General features: G+C 37.8%; 1 protein-coding gene across 4 annotated transcripts in view; it reads right to left on the bottom strand.

The window, feature by feature from the left end:
- ITSN1 (intersectin 1) overlaps positions 1-22,053 on the bottom strand; it is a 239,470-nt gene that overhangs the window by 173,269 nt on the left and 44,148 nt on the right. For 3 of the 4 annotated variants that reach the window (XM_033418238.2, XM_033418235.2, XM_033418237.2), the window contains exons 2-4: positions 4,956-5,015; positions 2,673-2,765; positions 1,627-1,690 (exon numbers count right to left, since the gene is read on the bottom strand). In XM_033418238.2, the coding sequence (XP_033274129.1) occupies positions 1,627-1,690; positions 2,673-2,765; positions 4,956-4,983 (185 nt within the window). In that variant the 5' untranslated portion in view covers positions 4,984-5,015. The remainder of the gene's footprint in view (positions 1-1,626; positions 1,691-2,672; positions 2,766-4,955; positions 5,016-22,053) is intronic. The other variant, XM_033418236.2, reaches the window with a different exon arrangement.

The raw sequence follows: 22,053 nt of genomic DNA, 5'->3' as shown, positions 1-22,053 counted from the left end.
GCAACAAGAGAAGCCACTGCAATGAGAAGCCTGTGCACTGCATCGAAGAGTAGCCCCCACTCACCACAGCTAGAGAAAGCCCGTCCGCAGCAACGAAGACCCAACGCAGCCAAAAATTAATTAATTAATTAAAAAAAATAATAAAAGTAATTCCAAAAACCTTGGTTATCTGAATTTTCTACTTCAAAGTAGATGAGACATTAGCACTAAAAGGGTATCATAGTTGAAAGAGACAGTCTGGCAGCCCATATGCTGACAACCAGGAAAAAGAAAATAAAGCAGACACCAAAAAAAGCACAGGAATCTGATATCATTTAATTTCAATTCAAATAAATCCACACACAAATAATATATAATTTCCCATGAAAGTTTTGCTATTTCAGAACATAGTAAATGATTTTCATACTGACAACACTTATAATCAAGCTTAGACTATGTTCTGTAGACTCTGCTTAAAGGCAACAAGGAACTATGTCAATCTTTATTTTTGCGTTCCGTAACATCTTACAGAAAAACCCGAACGAACATTTTTGGCCAGCTCAGTACCTTTCTGGGGTTTTGTTTTGAGGCTCTATTATGTGCCAGGGCCCACACTAAGTCCTTTACATACAGTTTCTCTGCTAATCCACTCAATAACCCTGTAAGGAAACAAGTGTCTTCCCATTTTCTAGATGTGAAAACTGAGGCTGGGGGGGGGGTAAGTACATGTTCCAAATCAGAAAGATAGAAAGTAGTACAGATGGGATTCAACTACAAATCATGTGTTCTTTTCACCATAACAAGCTGCCCACCACAACACTAACGAACCCAGGGAAATGATGTACTAACTGTAAGAACCATACACTGCAGGAAAACGTGGCTTCTTGGCCAAAGAATTCAGCATGGCTTCCCAAAGTCATAAACCTAGAACCCAAAACTGTATTTGCCAGTCTTTTTCATTCATTCTCTTTCTTTCCTGTGGTTTCAAAAGACTGAACACTTATTTGTGCTAGTTAATCAAGAGATTCAACAATATTTTTTATGTGCTCACCTTGCACAACACTGTAATGAATACTGGTTATTTCACTCTTTCACTGGTTATTCCATTATTAACCTCAAATATCTTCTTTACCTTTTATTCAATGAAAGATACAGAACTATCACATTATAAAGCAGGAAATGTGGACCATTTAGATGAATATGGGTGATGTGGATGAAGGTAAAACAAAGTGGTGAGAAAGGGACTTCCCTGGCAGTCCAGTTGTTAAGACTCTGTGCTCTCAATGCAGGGGGCATGGGTTCAATCCCTGGTAGGGAACTAAGATCCCACACTCCAGCATGGTGTGGCCAAAAAACCCCCAGAAAACAAACAAACAAAAAAACCAAAGTGGTGAGAAAATATCAAAATGTAGATTTCTCAACTGGAAATTCAACTTTGTAACAGTTATCTTGCAAATGTCACCACTTTTTTTTTTTTTTTTTTAAAGTTCCATACCAGAAAGACACTTTTCAGAAGTACTTCTCTGGTAAGAAGTAGTGGGGTATTTCAGACTAGAAATACATGTTCTCCTCTGTAACTTAAGAAATTAAGATTAGATATTACTGGACTAGTTTATAACCTTCTGCTTGTATGAAGTTCCAACTTACCATATCTGTGCTAAAACAGGTTGAGGTAACCCAGATTGAAAAAAAAAGTTTCTAGCTTGATCACCTGTAAATGAAATGGAAAAAGTTTTAGAAGAAAACAGCAGCTGACAGAAAACCACTTATGGCAAAATTACAAAAAGAAAGAGGTTAATAATCCTGTAAATACTGAATACATTTTAAAAGCCAAATGATAAGTTTATAAATAACAATAAAATGAATCCATCAGCACTGACTTTAGAATGTAACACTTAAAAAAAAAATCATCTCAAAAAGGGCCTACCATTGTGTAGGGGTAGATTGTCCACTTTAATTAATCTGCTAGTAATTAAGATGGTAACAGCTACACATTACAACAAAGTGAACCTACAGAAATCCTCAAGAAACTGATGACCCATACTTCTACTTTACAAAAGAGTTCTTTGCCATTCTCATTTACCTACACTTCAGATTTTTGGTACTTCTAACGTATTTATGGAGAGTTAGTAACAATGATTAAAAGAATCACATCGAGGACTAAGAATTAGTAAGTTAAAGAGAAGTGAAACAAATACACACAAAAGCAAGTTCCCAGGAAATCTAGATCCCATTTTTTCTAAAGCTAATTCCTGAAGAGTAATCAAACAGGAAAGAGGTTAGAAAACGCAAAGTACAAAAGGACCTTAAGGACATAGCAATAAGAAAAAATTTTTTTAATGTTCATAATCTGTTAATTTACTCAAGCCAGTTCAAGATCAGAATTAAGGAAGTGTTTTTGCTCAAGGACCACAGTCCAATGCTACAATTACTTAAAGAATGTGGTCCATTAATCTTAAACAATTCCCAACAGTGATATGCCTAAAACAGTGACTTGGCATTCATTAAAAACTGTAAAAAAGACTTGAGTGCATTGGAAGAGAAGCAACTGTAAAAATACAGACTCCAGGTTAAGGCAAAATAGGCAAAGTGTACCCTAGATCACATGTGCCCACCTTCGCTCTGCATAATAGATTTTCCACAGATATATGCACTATGATAAGTAAAAATGTAAAAATACTGACTCCAATTACCAGTAATAAATCCAGATATTGGCTTTAAACTATGGAACTGTTGATCATGCTTTGCTCTTTCCTCTACAGTTATGGCCCAAATATCCAGGCTACCTACAATCCAAAGAAAAGACAAAGAAATTATTCAATGAGAAAATAAAAACAAAGTGCTCACACGCACAGTTTCCATAGTACCTTAAGATACTGTCGGTATGTTATAAATGATTTGATAAGTTTACATCTGTTTGTCCTTGGAAGTTTTGAATATAAAGTTAGAAAGCTAAGAGTAGACATATACACACCACTATATATAAAACAGACAACTAATAAGGACCTACTGTATAGCACAGGGAACTCTTCTCAATACTCTGTAATGACCTATATGGAGAAGAATCTAAAAAAGAGTGGACATATGTATATGTATAACTGATTCACTTTGCTGTACAACAGAAACTAACACAACATTGTAAATCAACTATATGCCAATAAAAATTTTTTAAAGAAAGGGGAAAAAAAGAAAATTAAGAGTAAAGCAGGCCAAAAAAATAAAAGATATTAGCACAAACTCTTTTTTTAAAAACTTGTCCTATAACCCTGTAGTTAGCAGGACTGTATGAAGACATGTTAATAATCATCATTTATTTACATAAACAGACTGATTTACAAATCAATAGTCTAATTTAAAACAGTATTTTCAGATATCTTAAATGCCACAAGTGAAAGTTATGGAAAAATTGAGCTTCACTAAATTAGTATCCTATGTGATTCCATGAAAATCTTTTTGGAGTGATAAAAATATTCAAATACTAGATTGTAGTGAATTTTATGGCATGTAGATTATAACTCACTGAAGCTGTTTTTAAAAATGGGTATCCTGAAAAAAACAATGGCAAACCAGAGGGAACAGGGTTTAAGTCCTTCAGTTTCAGTTCTTGGACTGACCAGATATCCCCTTGTTTCTGGGATTTTCCTCACTTTAGTGTTAGGTTTTCTCAAACAAATTCACCAAATAACTCTAGATTACACAGGTAGAAGGTTTTCAAAAGTTCAGACATTTTCCCAAAAGGTGGGAACAGACAGTATGTGAAGGTGCCTAGCATACAAGCAAAATGCCTAAACACTGAAATCTCCCTTCTCTGCAGGGTCTGATATGACAGCGACAGGCAGAGCAGCAATTCATTCAGTCACTGAAAACAGACTTGTTGAACACCTCCTATGTGCCACACACTGTGTTAGACATTAGGGATAAGATGGTGACCGAAATAGATCAGATCCCTACCCTCACAGGCCTTACAGTCCTGCAACTTCTATTGCCCTGTCAAAATTTGTCAAACAGAAACAAACCCCACCAAACAAGCAAAACAAAACAAACAAAAAACTTGCTCAGTAACTAAGAAGGGGGACAAAAACAAAACAGAAAATAAAACAGTAAGACTAATGGTTCTGAAAAGGTTGCAGACTTCTGTACTAGAAGCTCACAGAGACTTTTACAGATGTAATCCCAGGGATGGGGCTTTATGCTGCCTTACTCTCTTCACGGTGGCTAGGTTTGACAGCTGCCAAGAGAAATTCAGTCATATGGCATGCTCTCTTTAAAACAAAACAAAACAAAACTTGGCCAGTAAGCAAAACCAACATTTAACACTTTCCTAATAATCTTAGGGGAAATTACCTGAAAAACACATCTTATGCAGATTGATGTTTCAAGCAGATTAACTAAAGTAAAACAAAAATGTCATGCTTTAAATCCAGTCTAAAGAAAAAGTACAGAATAAATGACCCAGTCACCTCAACAAATAAACTGCAAAACAAAAAACCAAAAAAACAGGGATGGAGAAGGGTTCACTAACAAAGCAACTTAGGAAACACATGAACTAACTGTAATGTGTGTGTCTTGTTCGGATCCTGATTTGAACCAACCAACCATAACAACAACAACGAAAAATATCTAAAGACTATCAGGGAAAATTTTAACACTGACTTGATAGTTGAAGACATTAAGGAATTACTAGAAACTTTACAGGAGTGGTAACAGTATTGTAGTTATATCTTTAAAAGTGTTATCTTTTAGAAACACCCACTAAAATGTTTGTGAATGAAATGATCTGATGTATGAGAGGTGCTCAAAAGAATCCAGGTGAAACTATATTGGCCATTAGTTGATTGATAATCACTGAAACTATATGATGGGTTGATTATATTATTCCCTCTACTTACGTGAATATTTGAAATTTGCCATAATACTAAGTTTTTAAAAATGCGATTCCAAAGTACATTAAAAAAGGAAAATCTTTGAAAACTTACCACCAAAAGGTGTTGGAAACTGAGCCATGTTTCTGTTACTTTCACCTTGCTAATGGACGCCTGTAATTGAAATGCAACATTTAAGTTTATGAAAACTTCACTCCTAGGTACTTATAAACACACTAACATGCTGTCTTAATGACCTGAAGACTGATACTAGAGTTAGGGGATAGCACTGCAAATGAATGTTACAACTAAGGGTTCATTCATTCATTCCTTCTCTGCGCAGTTTCTCAGTCCCAGGTACAATGATGGGCACTGAGGAATGTGAACGAAAGACTCTCCAGCAACAAGAAGCTTTCAGTCTGGGGAGTGATACTATTAGCTCGGGACAGCCTATTATCTCATTATTTGTATTGTTGTATTTGTTATTTTTTAAATATATCTTTTTCCTAACCATCTACATATACTACTCCATCTGCTTCATGGTTACAACAACTGCTCTTTTTAATGAGCACTTAGTACATGCTGCACACTGTCTTATCTCTCCGTTTTTGGGGTCTTTTTTGGCTGCACTGTGCATCATGCGCAATAGTTTCCTGACCAGGGATCAAACCTGTGCCCTTGCAGTGGAAGTGCTGAGTCTTAACCACTGGACCTCCAGGGAAGTCCCTTAACTCTTTCCATAGTATCACAGCCCTATGACATAGGTACTATATTACCATTCCATACTATACACGAAGAAAATGAGAATCAGAGAGGCGAAGTGATTAGAACAACATCACACATTTGGTGACCAAGCTGGATTTGAGCAGGGGAAGCAAACTCCACAGCCTGTGCTGCTTTTATGAAAAACATTGTCTGCGATTGCTGTTTTAAAATGCATATTACACTAATGTCTGCCCAGAATACCAAACACATACCCAGGCTCAAATATCCCCATCAGGCATTATTTGCTCATGAACAGTCAACGTGAAACCAAGCCAGTCCTCTTCCCCAACTGAAAAAATCCAAACTTAATATTTTCCTTATGCTTAACTAAACAACATGGTAAATGCACACAGTTAAAAATGAATACTAAATAGTAACAGAAAAAAATTAGATAAATTTAGAATTAAAAAGTGAGAGTCCCTTTGCCCTAATACTCAATTTCATCTGTCCATGGAATTTTTGTTTGTTTGTTTGTTTTTGTTTTGCGGTACGTGTGCCTCTCACTGTCGTGGCCTCTCCCATTGCAGAGCACAGGCTCCGGACGCGCAGGCTCAGCGGCCATGGCTCACGGGCCCAGCTGCTCCGCGGCATGTGGGATCTTCCCGGACCGGGGCACGAACCCGTGTCCCCTGCATCGGCAGGCGGACTCTCAACCACTGCGCCACCAGGGAAGCCCTGTCCATGGAATTTTAAAATTCCAAAAGCTCTATCTTGTTCTCAACTATTTATTCCTAGTGTTCTCCTCCATCTCTTTTTTAAATGGACACAACTTCTTTTATTCTTCTGATTTTTTGTTTTCATTTTACTCTTTAGTTTTCTTCTGTTTCTTGCATCATTTGATTCCTTTTTTGTTTGCTCACTGATAGTTCGTTTAGGGTCATTCTCTTTCACTTTTGAGGCTTTGCTCATATATCTGGTGATCCTTGGATGTACCTTCATATTTAAGATGGAGGCACTAAAACAATGCTCAGAAGCTGGGCATGGGTGGCAGGTTTATTAATTGATGGGCTTCTCCCTATGATGATCAGATATATCTAGTCACCTGTTCACTGGGAGATCTCCAAATGTCAGATTTTTTCTATTGAAGCTATATTCAGCTAGATGTGGTATTCCAGCTGGCTTCTGGGGAGGAGTGGAGAAGGGAGAAAGAAGTGAGGGGCCTAACTTCAGTGGGTGGACTTGTATATAATCCCTTTATTTTCAACCCCATGTTTCACCCTTCTAGTCTGGAGCATCTCTGGCCTAGTGCTCTTCACATCTCCCCAGAGGAAGGGGGCTGACGTAATCACCTGTCTGCTGGGGTGCAGGAGAGAATGGTTCAAATGTCTGAAACACAGACTGTTGAAGAATTTCGATTTTCAGCTGCAAAACTGACCTAGGAATGCCAGGAGCCTCCAAGTACTCTGGGCCTGGGACAAGCTGCTTGACCTCATCTTTATTTGTAGGCACTGTTTATCTACCTCTGAACTCAAATTAACACTCCTTTCCAAAGTTATGTTTCTCTTTACAAAAAATTGTCAAAATCTTTTGTCACTGGGGACTTCCTTGATGGTGCAGTGGTTAAGAATCTGCCAGCCAATGCAGTGGACACGGGTTCAAGCCCTGGTCTGGGAAGATCCCACATGCCACGGAGCAACTAAGCCCCTGCGCCACAACTACTGAGCCTGAGCTCTAGAACTTGCGAGCCACAACTACTGAGCCCGTGTGCCACAACTACTGAATCCCACGCGCTTAGAGCCTGCGCTCCGAAATAAGAGAAGCCACTGCAATGAGAAGCCCGTGTACCACAATGAAGAGTAGCCACTGCTCGCTACTAGAGAAAGCCCGCACGCAGCAACAAAGACCCAACACAGCCAATAAATAAATACATACATACATTTATATTAAAAAAAAAATCTTCTGTCACTATCTTCTCTACTGTTATCTTTTTCCTTAGGAGTTTACATCTTTTAGCTGCCTATGTGATTATGGCAGACATCAGGGAAGGAGAAGAGAAAACACATGTGGTCAAGCCACCACAATGAACTGAAAGTCTGTGAGTCCAGTGATGAAGCAGGCCACTTCTCACTGCCAATTCCCTTTAAAAACTACAGCTGCTATTCTGTTCTTCCACTATTTCTCAGTCAATATATTATGTAGGTAAGCTTGATAATTTTCCAAAAAATTTTAGTTTTCCACCTCACTTAATCTTCATAATGTCCTTGAAATTGACAAGTCATACGTCTTTTGAGCTGTATCCCCCCAAAATTATAGAACAAGACTGTAAAGAACATGCAAAAATTCTTCACCAAAGAAGACTTCAAAGCTGAAACTCAAAAATATATAACAAAGTATATACATTGGCAAAAACATAACCAAGGGTTTATGCAGAAGTCAAGGTTAATTTAACATTTGAAAATAAATTAATGTAATCAACCATATTAACAGAATAAACCAAAAAGCTCATATAATCGTTTTTCCATAAATGTGGGAAAAAAAGCCTTGACAAAACCTCAACACCTAGGGATGATAAAAACTCTCAGGAATCTAAGATTAGTAGGAAACTTCCTCAAACAGATACAGGGCATCTATGAAAAAGCTATAGCTAGCATCATAGTTAAAGGTTAAAGACTAAATTTCTCCCCCCAGAGATCAGGAAGAAGGCAAGGATACCTACTTTTACCACTTCTATTCAACATTGTTTTGAAGGTTCTAGCCCTGAAATAAGGTAAGAAAAACAAACAGACCAAAAAAAAAAAAAAAAAAAGACAAAGATTTTTAAAAAATCTATAAAACTCTATTTACAGATGATATAATTGTTTACATAGAAAACCCCAAGAAATCTACAAAATAGTACAATAAGTGAATTTGGCAATATCACAGGATGAAACATTGATATCAACTGAATTCTTATATATGAACAATAATTGGCAATTGAAATGAAGACAAACAATCCCTCTTATAGCAGTGTCAAAAAAATGTAAAAGTCCTAGGTATAAATTTAACAAAAGACATCCAAGGCCAAGGTCTCTATGCTGAAAACTATGAAATATTGCTTAAAAAATAATTAAAGAAGACCTAAATAAATGGAGAGATATACTATGTTAATAGAAAGATTCAATATTGCTAAAATGGCAATTCCCGCCAAATGGATCTATATATTCAATGCAATCCCAATTAGAACTGCAGCAGGCTTTTGAGTAGAAATTGGCAGGCTGATATTGACATTTGCTTGCAAATGCAAAGGACCTAGAATAACCACAGCAATTTCTAAGAACAAAATTGGAGAATTTATTCTACCTGATTTCAAGATTTACTAAAAAAGCAATGTAATAACCAAGGCCTTTTGGGACTGATGTAAAGGCAGACATACCAGATCAATAGAACAAAGCATTGAGAAATAGATTTACACATGTTTGGTGAATTCATTTTTGGCAATGGCAAATCACTGGAGGAAAAAAGTCTTTTCAACAAACTGAAGTAGATCAACTAGATATGGGGAGGTGGTGGAGGCGGGAGGGGGGAACACCGATCCTACTTCACAAAATACACAAAAATTAATTCAAAATGGATCAAAATTTAAATTTGGCCTAAATTTAAAACCATATAGTTTTACACAAAAAAAATTCTAACAAGAATATCTTCGTGACCCTCGGGCTAGGCAACAATTTCTTAGGACACAAAAAAGCATGATTTATTTTTTAAAAAAGAGAGAGAACAGTAAATTGGGCTTCCTCAAAGTGAAATGTTATCTCCTTAAGAAAACAAAAAGGCAAGCCATAGACTGGGAGAAAACATCTGCAACACATACATCAGACGAAGGAACTGTACTCAGAATATATAAAGAACTCTTGCAACCTAAAAGTAAATAGTAAGACAAACAACTTAGTGAGGAAATTGATAAGAGATGTGAACAGACACTTCACAAAATAACTCTCAGAAACGGACAAGAAACACATGAAAAGGTGATCAACATCATTAGCCATTAGGGAAACTAAACCAAAGTCATGTGCCACTATGTTTCCACTAGAATGGCAAACATGAAAAAGACTGAGCATACCAAGTGCAGACAAAAATGTGGAACAGCTAGACTCTGCTGGTAGGAATGTAAAATGGTATAATCACATTGGGAAACAGTTTTCTTAAAAAATTATACAGGGCTTCCCTGGTGGCGCAGTGGTTGAGGGTCCGCCTGCCGATGCAGGGGACACGGGTTCGTGCCCCGGTCCAGGAAGATCCCACATGCCGCGGAGCGGCTGGGCCCGTGAGCCATGGCCGCTAAGCCTGCGCGTCCAGAGCCTGTGCTCCGCAATGGGAGAGGCCACAACAGTGAGAGGCCTGCGTACAGCAAAAAAAAAAAAAAAAAAAAAAAATTATACAGCTACCATTCAACCCAGCCACTCTACTTCTCTATATTTAGCTACGAGAAATGAAGATTTCTATCCACAGGAAGATTTCTACACATATCATATCAACTTTATTTTTATTTATTTATTTTTTTGCAGTACGTGGGCCTCTCACTGTTGTGGCCTGTCCTGTTGTGGAGCTCAGGCTCTGGACACGCAGGCTCAGTGGCCATGGCTCACGGGCCCAGCTGCTCCGCGGCATGTGGGATCTTCCCGGATTGGGGCATGAACCCGTGTCCCCTGCATCAGCAGGCGGACTCTCAACCACTGTGCCACCAGGGAAGCCCCTCAACTTTATTTTTAAGAGCCAAAAACTAGCAACCCAAACAACTGATGAATGGATAAATAAACAATGATATACCCATACAATGAAATACTATTTAGCAATAAAAAGGAACCAACTGTTGCTATAAGCAATAACATGCATGAATGTCAAAATTACTATGCTTAATGAAAGAAGCAGGTATAAACACACACACACACACACACACACACACAGTATAACTCCATTTTTGTAAAAATTGCAGAAAATATTAACTACTCTATAGTGATAGAAAACCAATCAGTGATTGCCAGGAGATGACAGTAGAGGAAGGGACAGAATGTAAAATTACAGAGAGGCACAGGAAAACTTTGGGGAGGAATGGAAATGTTTGCTATCGTCATAATGGTCATGGTTTCACAGGTATATCCATGTGTCAAAACTGATCAAACTGTGCACTTTTTTAAAAATTGATTAATTTTTTGTGGGGGGCTGCAAAGGGTCTTTGTTGCTGCGTGCGGGCTTTACTCTTCGTTGCAGTGCATGGGTTTCTCATTGGGTGGCTTCTCTTATTGCAGAGCAGGGCTTCTAGGTGCGCGGGCTTCAGTAGTTGTGGCTTGCAGGCTCTAGAGCGCAGGCTAGGTAGTTGTGGTGCACGGGCTTAGTTGCTCCGCATCATGTGGGATCTTCCCGGGCCAAGGCTCGAACCCGTGTCCCCTGCATTGGCAGGTGGATTCTTAACCACTGTGCCACCACGGAAGCCCAAACTGTGCACTTTAAATACATACAGTGTAGTGTATTGATACTTCCCATTAGGTCACAAGCCACAAAGAAAATTCTAAAACTAAAAGTCAAGAGTTTGGCAATCCTAGTAGTTGAATACAAACTAGAATATCTACATTGGACTATCCTCTTAAGAGAGTTTCCAATAACTTTCAACAAGTATTTTATCTTTAAAACACACATAAAAAAAGACTCAACTTTAAGCTCAAGTTAAAAAAAAATGGAAGGGATAGAACAAATGATGGACAGACAATACGGCTTTTGAGCAAGAATACTTAATATAATTAAGGAGTTTACAATGACCTCATTTGACTCAATAGAAAAATAATGTAATAACAACAACAACAACAACAATTTTTAAATGGGCAAAGGACCTGAACAGACAATAACAACAACAACAACAATTTTTAAATGGGCAAAGGACCTGAACAGACACTTTTCCAAATAAGACATACAAATGGTCAACAGGTACACTGAAAAGGTGCTCAACATCACTACTGATCAAGGAAATGCAAATCAAAATCACAATGAAGTATCACTTCACTCCTGTTAGAATAGCTATTATCAAAAAGAGATAACAAATGCTGGCGAGGATGTGGAGAAAAGGAAACCCTTGTGCACTGCTGTTGTGAAATGTAAATTGGTGCAGCCATTGTGGAAAACAGTAGGGAGGTTCCTCAAAAAATTAAAATAGAACTACCATATGATCCAGCAATGCCACCTCTTGATATATATCCAAAGGAAATGAAATCATTATCTCGAAGAGATATATGAACTTCCATGTTTGCTGCAGCATCATTAACAATAGTCAAGACATGGAAACAACATGTGTCTGCGGATGTATAAACAGATAAAGAAAATGTGGGATACATATACAATGCAATATTATTCAGCCTTAATAAAAGAAGATCCTGCCATTTGTGACATGGTTAAACCTGGAAGACATTTTGCTAAGTGAAATAAGCCAGACACAGAAAGACAAATACTATGTGATCTCACTAATGAATGAGGAGACCTGGTCAAAGGATACAAACTTTCAGTTATAAGATGAGTAAGTTCTGGGGATCTAACGTGTAGCATGGTGACCACAGCTAATAATACTGTCTTGTATACGTGAAATGTGCTAAGAGAATAGATCTTAAGTGTGCTCACCACACACACAAAAAAATGGTAGATAAGGTGTGGATGTGTTAATTAGCTTGACTGTGTTAGTCCTTTCACAATGTATACACATACTGAATGCTGTACATCCTAAATATATAAGCTTTTAATTTGTCAATTATACCTCAAGAGAGCTGGGGGTAAAAAGGAGTTTATAATTAAACAGGGGATGGAAAAATCACATCAAAAATCTGTGTGTATGTGTGTGGGTAGAGGGAGAGAGAAAATGTAGGTGACATAATAATTCACTAAAATTGTATTATTAAATGCTACTAACACGCCTGACCTGTATTAGCCAATTTAATCCAATTGACAACACTATGGGTTAAATAATATTACTATCCCATCTTAGGGATGTGGAAACAAAGGCACAGTTTATATAGTCATTCAAATTTCCTGAAGGTTTGAAAATTTTCTAAATGACGGAACAGAGAGTCAGTCTTGTTTCTGTGCTCGTGTATAACCTCATACTTTTAGGATTAAGAACTTAATGGAATATTCCTGAAGTAGTTAGCCTGGTAAACCTTCCAGGGTGGAGCTGGGGGTAGGGAGTGAGAGGATACTGTCCCAAGCAATAAAAGCGCTGGAAATCAAAACAACGAGGGAAGGGAAAGCAAGTGGGTTTGTTTGCTTATTTTTCATAAACTTATTTATTTATTTATGGCTGTGTTGGGTCTTCATTGCTGCTCCGCGGGCTTTCTCTAGACGCAGCGAACGGGTCTACTCTTTGTTGCAGTGCACAAGCTTCTCATTGCGGTGGCTTCTCTTGTTGCAGAGCATGGGCTCTAGACGCGTGGGCTTCAGTAGCTGTGATGCGTGGGCTTCAGTAGTTGTGGCACGTGGGCTCAGTAGTTGTGGCGCATGGGCTTAGTTGCTCCGCGGCATATGGGATCTTCCCGGACCAGGGTTCGAACCCGTGTCCCCTGCATTGGCAGGCGGATTCTTAACCACCACGCCACCAGGGAAGTCCTGTTAAAGTGTCATAGCAGACCACAGAGGAAACTGAATGCAGGAAATAAGTTTAATAGAATTTTGCCAGGTAAGTCCAAAGAGCTTTTACTTCTTATATGAAAAGTAAAATGTAAGCATTTATCAAACGGAAGTTAAAAGTCTTATATTAAAAAAAAAAAACTAACAGAGCAGTTAAAAAAACAAAAAAGGAGTGAGTGAAGGCAGAAGTTCAACCCATATGATGGGATTTCAGCAGGGTACGGTGTGTTACCTACAATGAAAACATACAGAAACGTAGGAATCTACCTGGAAGAAAACAGAGAAGGGTTTTCTTCTCCCTACGGTGCTTGGCCCTACTGCCTGGGAAGCAGGGAGGCAGGACCACTGCCCCAGAACAAGTGCAGAAAGCTCAGCAGCTGATGCAGTGCTTCCGGGGGGGGAAGATCTGTTCATACAGGCAGAGAAGGTAGCCACCACGAACACAAGCATGCCCACCCCATTTTATTAACAGCTTAGTGTTTGTATTTCCTCAATATACAACTGTGCCTTCTTTTGGACACTTTACATTATAATACATACTTTCCCAAAGTTAGTAAAACCTTTCATAAACACATTGCTGGCTTAGATATTAATTTTCAGAGTGAGGCAAACACTCCTATATTTACATATAAAAGATAGAAAAACACTCAGACATATTGAGTAATCAAGGAACAGGTAAATAGTGGTTTGAAAGGCTTGGCTAAATGTTAGGATTTTTAAGCCAAAAGCTAAAACATGGTTGAGAAAAGTCTTCAATCTTTCTTCATTTCAGCTTCAGAAATGAGAGCTGATTATAGAAAGCTGAAAAAATAAGTATGACCCCTAGTTTCACTATGTACATTAAAATCCCAAATGTTGATGTATTTCAAGTAGAAGACACCTCTATAAATGTGTATGTATAAAACAGGTAGATCATCCTTAAAACAGTATTTATTAAAATGTCACTTTGCATGATAAAAAACTGTTAAAACAGGTTTGTTATTTGATTTCCAATGTTTTGCTATCATAAATAAAGGGAGATTATTCAGAAAATATTAAATGATTTCAAAAAACAAAATACGAAACGTGTATAACTGGTTTCTAGCACACAATAGACACTAAAATTTTAGACACTAAAATACTAAAAAAGGCAAAAACTAATCATGAGGAATAAAATTTCTAAACAATTATTGGCATAATTTAAAATTTTTAACCTTATATTAAATAATTAAACTATTTAAGATGTCTTTAAAAACAAGTATGTCACATTATTCTTCTGAATTTCCTGAAAGTTTGAAAATTTTCTAACATGTTTTAAAATTAAAGGGGGGAAAGGGTAAATATAAAAAGAAGTATCGAGATGAAATGAGATAATTCAAACATATACTCATTCACAGAAAAAGAAATCCTCACAATTACGCAATTCTAATAATTAGCAGAATTCTAACAACCAAAGCAGGGCCAGTTAAGGATTAATGACTGAAAGACCAAAAGGAGATTATGAATATACAGTATCTCTTTTTTACTTAATTAATGCCCATTCCCTCACAGAATCTTGGAATCATCTTATATACGTAAGGAAAACAAGTCCCAACAATTAGCAAGCAAAGGCTATAGGAGAGGCAGAGACCTGGGCTGTGCTGTGAACACGCCACACTGACTTATGTTGCTGGATTCATAACCAGAGAACACCTGGTCTCAATATTTAAAGATATACTCTTGGTAGAGAAGGCATTTTATGTACAATGGAACATTATAAACAAATTAGGCTTACATTCTCCCACCTATTCTCCTTAAATGTACAGTATTCCAACAGTTCTAGATTGCAGGAAACTACTTTCATCACCACAGAAAGGCAAGCTGGCTAGAAGGTATCAGAGGCCAGAGAGGTAAGGAAACAAAAGACCTATTCTTCCTCATATTTAAAATAGACTTAGTTTTTGGCTTGCATTTTAACAGGTCTATTGTCTACACCCAGTTCACAGTGTCCTTTCCCAATATTCAGGCTAATTTATTTGAAATAGATTTTCATGGTACTAAGGCAATAAACTTTAAATTCACTTCTTATTAAAAAAAATTTTTTTTAATTTTGTTGTAAAGTTGATCAAAAGGTTTAGTTTTAGGTGAAAGGACCTACATGATGGGAAGGTACAGAATAGAAATTGTAAATTTCTAGCAATTTGGCATCAATGAAACATAGAGAAAGAAAGGAAAGTGTCAAAATGTGGGAGAAAAATGAAAATATATGTATAAATATCTTGAAAAATATAAAAATATTCTCAGGAACACATAAAAGTATATAATATACTCATATCATGATACTGTCTCATATTTGAGAGTTGTGAGGGTCTGGTTTAAGGCACTGTTCTGCCCATATTCATCCCTGTTCTAGAATAAAAATTAAAAGGAATCACAAAAAATAAAAACAAACTATTGTCCCCACACCTCTTACTTTTGGAGGCCTTTACATTTCTAAAAATTTTAAATTAGAAAACCTTAAAAAAAAAAAAGGAAATCTCTTTTATTAAAAAAAAAAAGTCTGCAATGAATGGAAAACAACTAGAAGAGCCTATACCCCTGCTTTATAAGCAAGTCTTACACCAAATTCCACTCCTGTGAAAAATGAGCAGGAGGTGAACAAAAGGCAGAAAGTTGCCCTGTAAGATTACACATAAAGGCAGGATGTAAACAAAGCTCTTTTGAAACACAGAGAAAAGGTACTGAAAGCCACACAATAAATGGACAAAGAAACTGACAAATCCCAAACATACAGCCAACCTGATCAATGCCGAATTGTCATGTCTGAAGTCATGGACCTCCAATGTAGCTTATAAATGTGCTACTGTTTGAAGCTGAACAAGATGACCTGTAAGGATGTGCAGCTTGTTCATGAGTAAGATTTTAAAACTGCATGAAGGGTGAAGAACCCAATGAAAAAGAGAACTAAGTTCAAAGAGACATTGTCAACGTTGTCTGAGAAGCTGTAGTGAATATTCAAGTTGTCCTCTCAAAAGAGAACAGGCGTGCCTCCCAGATTTTTGTTGTTGGGGGAAGGGTTGGTGGCAGGGGACAGAGGTGAGAAGGGGATGCATCAGGAATGACCAGTGGTCAGCAATCACTGTCAGGCCCAGCTGTCAGCACATCCCTTGGCAACACTCACTGGCATTTTAGCCGACTTGTCCATTTACTCCTGCTTACTTTCCACAAAGAGAAACGCCAAGGAATGTCGCCTATAGAGCTCAATGAGCAGATTTTAACCTCAGTTCTTCTAAATCACCCTTCCTTTAATATTTGCAATAGGAGAGAATTCATCAGGGAGCAATAAAACCAAAACTAGCTACAAAGTTGAAAAATGAGGGACAGTGAACAAAGAGACAGAGAAAGGCATTCTTGTTCTAAGAGAGAAAAGGAAATTAACCAGCGCCTCTTTGAAGCTTATTTGCACCTCTAGACCAAAGTCACATCTGAAAAGTAAGTCATTAACTTATAGCTTGTCTAACTTTTTTTTTAAGAAATCAGATTCTAGAGCACTACAGCTGCAGACAGGATAACCATTCATAAGCCTTCAATAAAATAAATGAGGGACTTTATTTCTTCCAGAAGGTCTCATTTTCAAGAAGGTCATTAAGAATAAAACATTATCACTGAAAGGTATTGAAAGCTGAAAAAGTAATTTCTGGAAAAGAGCAGATTACCCCAAACCAAAGAGCAAACAATAAAGAATCAATGAGTGGGAGAAGGGCATTTCAGATTAAATTTTATTTTAAATATAAAACTTTGGGAATTTCAAGATTATCCGCCAAATTAATGAGATTATATACATTTAACCTCCTATCAACTCACTTTCCAGTTGCTTCCCAAATAAAAATTAGTAAGTGACCAAAAATTGAAATTTCACAGGTAATTGTAAATACTTACCACATTAAAAAAAAAAAGTAACAAACTAGGTAACGGGAGAACAAAATGTTGTCCTCTGTGTCATGTGGATAAATATGGTGGTCACTAAAAAGAGATGATCGAAAGGTTTTCTTTCAACTAGAAACTGAATTCTCAACACATTACAAGGCACATGCACACTTAAAAGAAAATATTAAAATAACCTTCCATGTCGTAGCACAAGAAATAATATCACACTTAGTCTTAAATCAACACAGTGTACCGGTTGACTACTCTCACCTTTATCGCTAGATAATTAACTTGTAAACCTCCAAATACAGGCAGCAACCAAGCCTGGTCTTACCAGTTCAGCTGCAGGAACAGTGGTAACCATAGGCAGAGAAAAGTTTTAGAGAAAGCCTCAGCATTGGAAAAGAAGTCAAGGAACTACCCAGAAAGCACCGATTGTGCAAAACAGCACTGCAACACTGAAAAGAGCAAGAAAGCAGGAAGGCCTCCTGCCAGATTTTTAAGCCTCGTTCAACAAAAATAGTGCAACAGCTGCAACCGGATAAATTAAATATGAGTTTATAGATCATAGTAAAAGAAGAAGGAAACATACGCATGCTGTACAAAAAAAACCATGTGCTAGTGTTGATTAAATGCTCTGCATTTGAATATATTCATCAAAATTAAATTTGGCTACATGTAAGCCTTGATAACGAGTACACAACTGAGAAGCCAGCGAATATTTCACACCTTTGACATCTTCACAGATGCAGTGTGCCACAATGGACAACAACGACAATTAGACCAACTCCTGATGCCAGCAAGTGGAAACTTCAAGGGAGATTTGTTTTAATCTCTTAGTAGAGTCTTTGCTAAGGACTGGTAAGTGTTTCCCCAATCAGAAGATAAAGGAAATCTACAGAGCTACCTGTTGATAACCTGATCCATGCACAGATGCTGGTTGCCTCCTGCTACAGCTGAAGATTATTTACCAACGTGTAAAGAATGGGCGAAGTCCAAGGGAAAAGCCTTACTGCAACATCAATGAAAAGTCACTGAGTATCATGAATGCGAGTAAAGGACAATGCAGTCATTAACAAAAACCAACTGCACCCTGCTAGGTGACCTAGAGGACTTCTATGCAACACAAGATTTATCGACACAAGGAAGTTTTAGGACTAAAAAACTGTTCAATAACATTAGCATCACTAAAACACTCAACAGACAGAAGCCAACAGAAAACCAGAGTTTTCAGAAGGCAACAGATACATGATTCCAATCTTTAATTTCACTTCACTTGACTGAATTACACTGAAATATATTCAAGCCTGAGAAAAAAGAGAAAACCTGAAAAGAATCCTGGTCATTATTATTTACTGAGGAGTTCACTCAATTTCTTTAAGTAGATCCATCTGTACCATTAAAGTACAGAAAGGAAGCTTGGAAGTTTCTGTTAAAAATCACAAATAGTGGGAGGGAGATGCAAGAGGGAGGGGATATGGGGATATATGTATACATATAGCTGATTCACTTTGTTATACAGCAGAAACTAACACAACATTGTAAAGCAATTATACTCCAATAAAGATGTTAAAAAAAAAGGACTTCCCTGGTGGCGCAGTGGTTCAGAATCCACCTGCCAATGCAGGGGACACGGGTTCAAGCCCTGGTCCGGGAAGATCCCACATGCCGCAGAGCAGCTAAGCCCGTGTGCCACAACTACTGAGCCTGCGCTCTAGAGCCCGCGAGCCACAACTACTGAGCCCACCTGCACAACTACTGAAGCCCGCGTGCCTAGAGCCCGTGCTCCACAACAAGAGAAGCCATTGCAATGAAAAGCCCGCGCACCGCAAAGAAGAATAGCTCCCGCTCGCCACAACTAGAGAAAGCCCGTGCACGACAACGAAGACCCAATGCAGCCCAAAATAAATAAGTAAAATAATTTTTAAAAAAAAAGGATGCTTTCAGAAGGTAAACACACACACACACACAAAATCACAAATACACCGTGGTCTGGAACAAAATTGAAAAAGAAGAAAATCCCAGTTTTTCTCAATTTCGTATTTTCTTTAAAAAGGTTCAACTTCTCATAATATGAAAAACTTTGTAGAAGCCAATTTTATTCTCAAAATGTGAATTCCAATTCAGTTTATCTAGAATTAGAATTTAGGCATGTTTGCACATGTCAAGTTGACTGCATTTGACTTCAATGTTGTGAAATCCAGTAGAGCTACTAAGCTTTACAATTCCGAATAACGATCAAAAGATTTTGAAAAGATAACTATTGTTACTGAAGAGAAGAAAAGTTAATTCATTCAATACGCAGCTCACTGATTAACATTCATCTACGTGGACATTATAAACTAACCCTTTTATTCCCTCTCTGACAAAGCTTTTCGTATTTCCTTTACACCTCAGCCTTTAAAATGGACATTAGAAAGTTTTTGTCAGAGGGACATTTTACTTGGGAATTTGAGCCAATTTAATTAAGGTCAATCCAGCTTGAAAGCTCACCACAAAGGAATGAAGTAAAACCTCGAAATAAATAAGGTTATTATTGCAGATTTCCAATATTAATAACCATATAGCCACTAGAGCCCCCCTCCCACTGCTGGTGGGAGGGCGAACTGTTACATCTCCTTTGGAAAGCAATGTGGCAAAGCTTCAAGAGTGAAAAATGTTCTTTAACCATGTAACCAATAATTCAACTCCTGGGAATCTGCCTTAAGAAAATAATCCAAAATGCAAAGACCTATAGCCAAAGATGTTTACTGTGACTTTATTTTTCACAATTAAGAACTGAAATAATCTTCATCTAAAGCTTGTGCAATGATTCACAGTCACTACTTCCCATACCTTGCATCAAATGAAACAACCCACGGGACTGTGAAAGCCCAGAGAAAAAAGCTACCAACTTACCCAAGAGAATAAGTCACTCTTCAGAACAACTAGCAATGAGTGTGACTGAAATTACTAGCAGTATATAGATACATAGGAAACAGCATTCTAGACTAAAGAACAGGACGAAGGGCATGGGCAAAGCACCATATAAAAGTTTAATAGGCATCCAAGGACTAGTCAATAATTCTGAATGGCAGGAACGGAAAAGGGACAAGAGAATATAAGAAATGTTATACATAGGATGGGAACCCAGTAGTGGAGAGAAACCTCCAAAATGTCTTGCAATCTAAGGAACCTTGTCTTCATGCTAAAGCGGGCTTCCTTTGAACACAGACCACAGAAGCAGCAGCTATATAAGCTACTTGATTTTTAATTTTTATTTCTCATAGAAAATAGAGAAATCACACAAAAATGGTCTTTTTCAATTACTACCATTTAGAAAACAGCCCATTCATAAAGTTTACAAGGTAACTCACTCATACGTGAAGAGCTCGGCAGAGAAATAGATTGATTTTTCTCCCTTCTGTGGTTATATCTCAATAGGTGAGATCCAGAAATCTGGCTGAAAAATGTTATTCTGCTGAATATATATATATATATAAGAAAATAGAAATGTGTATAAATAGTCACACCATCTATCTGGAATTCTAATAACGCTAACATTTAAATCCCTCTTTATTGCAACCTGAGTATGCTGCTCCAGTGGAAATCATGGGCCTTACAACAGCACTGACAGCAGCAAGGCCACGAGTCATTCTAAAAGAGAGGCAAACTTCTACTGACTCTCACAGTAGGTTAGCAAAAATTAACTGAGCCATCACAGGCAGGACACAGTCCAGAAAATGATCAACAGTTTGAAGCCTTCAGATGGAAAGCAACCAGCAAGCATCCAGCTCTGGTACTTACTGGCTGTGGACCTTGTGTAAGCTATTTAGACTATTTCTAAGCTTTAGATTCTTTATCTATAAAATGCAGATAATAATAGTACCTAATTTAAAAGCTCATAATGACAAAGACTTTCCCCTGACCAAACTTTAATCAGGCTGCTCTGAGCCCTCTTCTGGACTAGGCCTCAGCCTTGGCCCTGTGCTGTCTTCAGTCTGCCTAGACCAGTTTTAGCAAGAATCCTGCTAGTCAATTGAACAGAACCTCCCTACCCCTGATATCTGATCACACCTGATATCTGATCGAGTTCCTCATCTCCAGCCTTTGATGTACCAGTCCCTGTACTAGGTCAATTTAGCAAGAATCCCCCTACCCTGAAGTCTCCTCTTAGTAAACTTCAACCCACTGACCCCCTTCACCCTGCTCCTTGGCTACAGATCGCCACTCTTCTTTGTTATACTCAGAGTTGAGCCTGTTCTCTCTCCTCTATTGCAATAGTCTTCAATAAATCTTCCTTATAGTTTTAACAAGTGTCAGAATAAGTTTTTCTTTAACAAGGAGGATAAAATGAGTTTTAATATAAATAAAACACTTGGAACATTAACTTATACACTTTTGTTCAGTCACGATCATCATCCAGTAAATATAAAAGAGTAACTAAATGTTTAAAGGCTAAACTGTTCAGCTTAAATCAATTAATGGCTATTTATTACACAGCAGTTATTGTGATAAACATAAAGACCCAAAGAGAGAACGATACAGGGCCTGCCTCAGAGAGCTTAAATTTAGAACAGGAACAGAGAATCACTCTACATGTGCTCATACAACAATGGACAGCAGGTCAGGGTACAAAGGCAGCAGAGAAGAGAAACTGATGAACTGAGTGTAGTGGAAGGGTCACCAGACAGGCTTTGAAGGAGGAAGAGAAGTTGCAGAATCACTTTCAAGGTGGAGGATGAACACTCAGGAAGAAGGAAGCCATCCCAAGGGCAAAGGTGTAAGGGTGGAGTTGAGACCAGACCATGTCTCACTGGCACACTTGGGCAAGGGAGCTACTGAAAGATTTAACAGGAACATGCCAGGACCAGAGTTACCTTTTCCAATTTATGTTTTTCCAGTCTGTCCCTCTCCAGCAACTAAGAAGCCGGATTTGGGGAGGTGGCAGCTTAAATCCAAATAAACGCACATTATGTAATTGGCAAGAAAATGTAGATAC

This window comes from Orcinus orca, chromosome 5, assembly GCF_937001465.1.
Source record: "Orcinus orca chromosome 5, mOrcOrc1.1, whole genome shotgun sequence".
Lineage (NCBI taxonomy): Eukaryota > Metazoa > Chordata > Mammalia > Artiodactyla > Delphinidae > Orcinus > Orcinus orca.
This window is presented reverse-complemented; position numbering and strand designations above follow the sequence as displayed.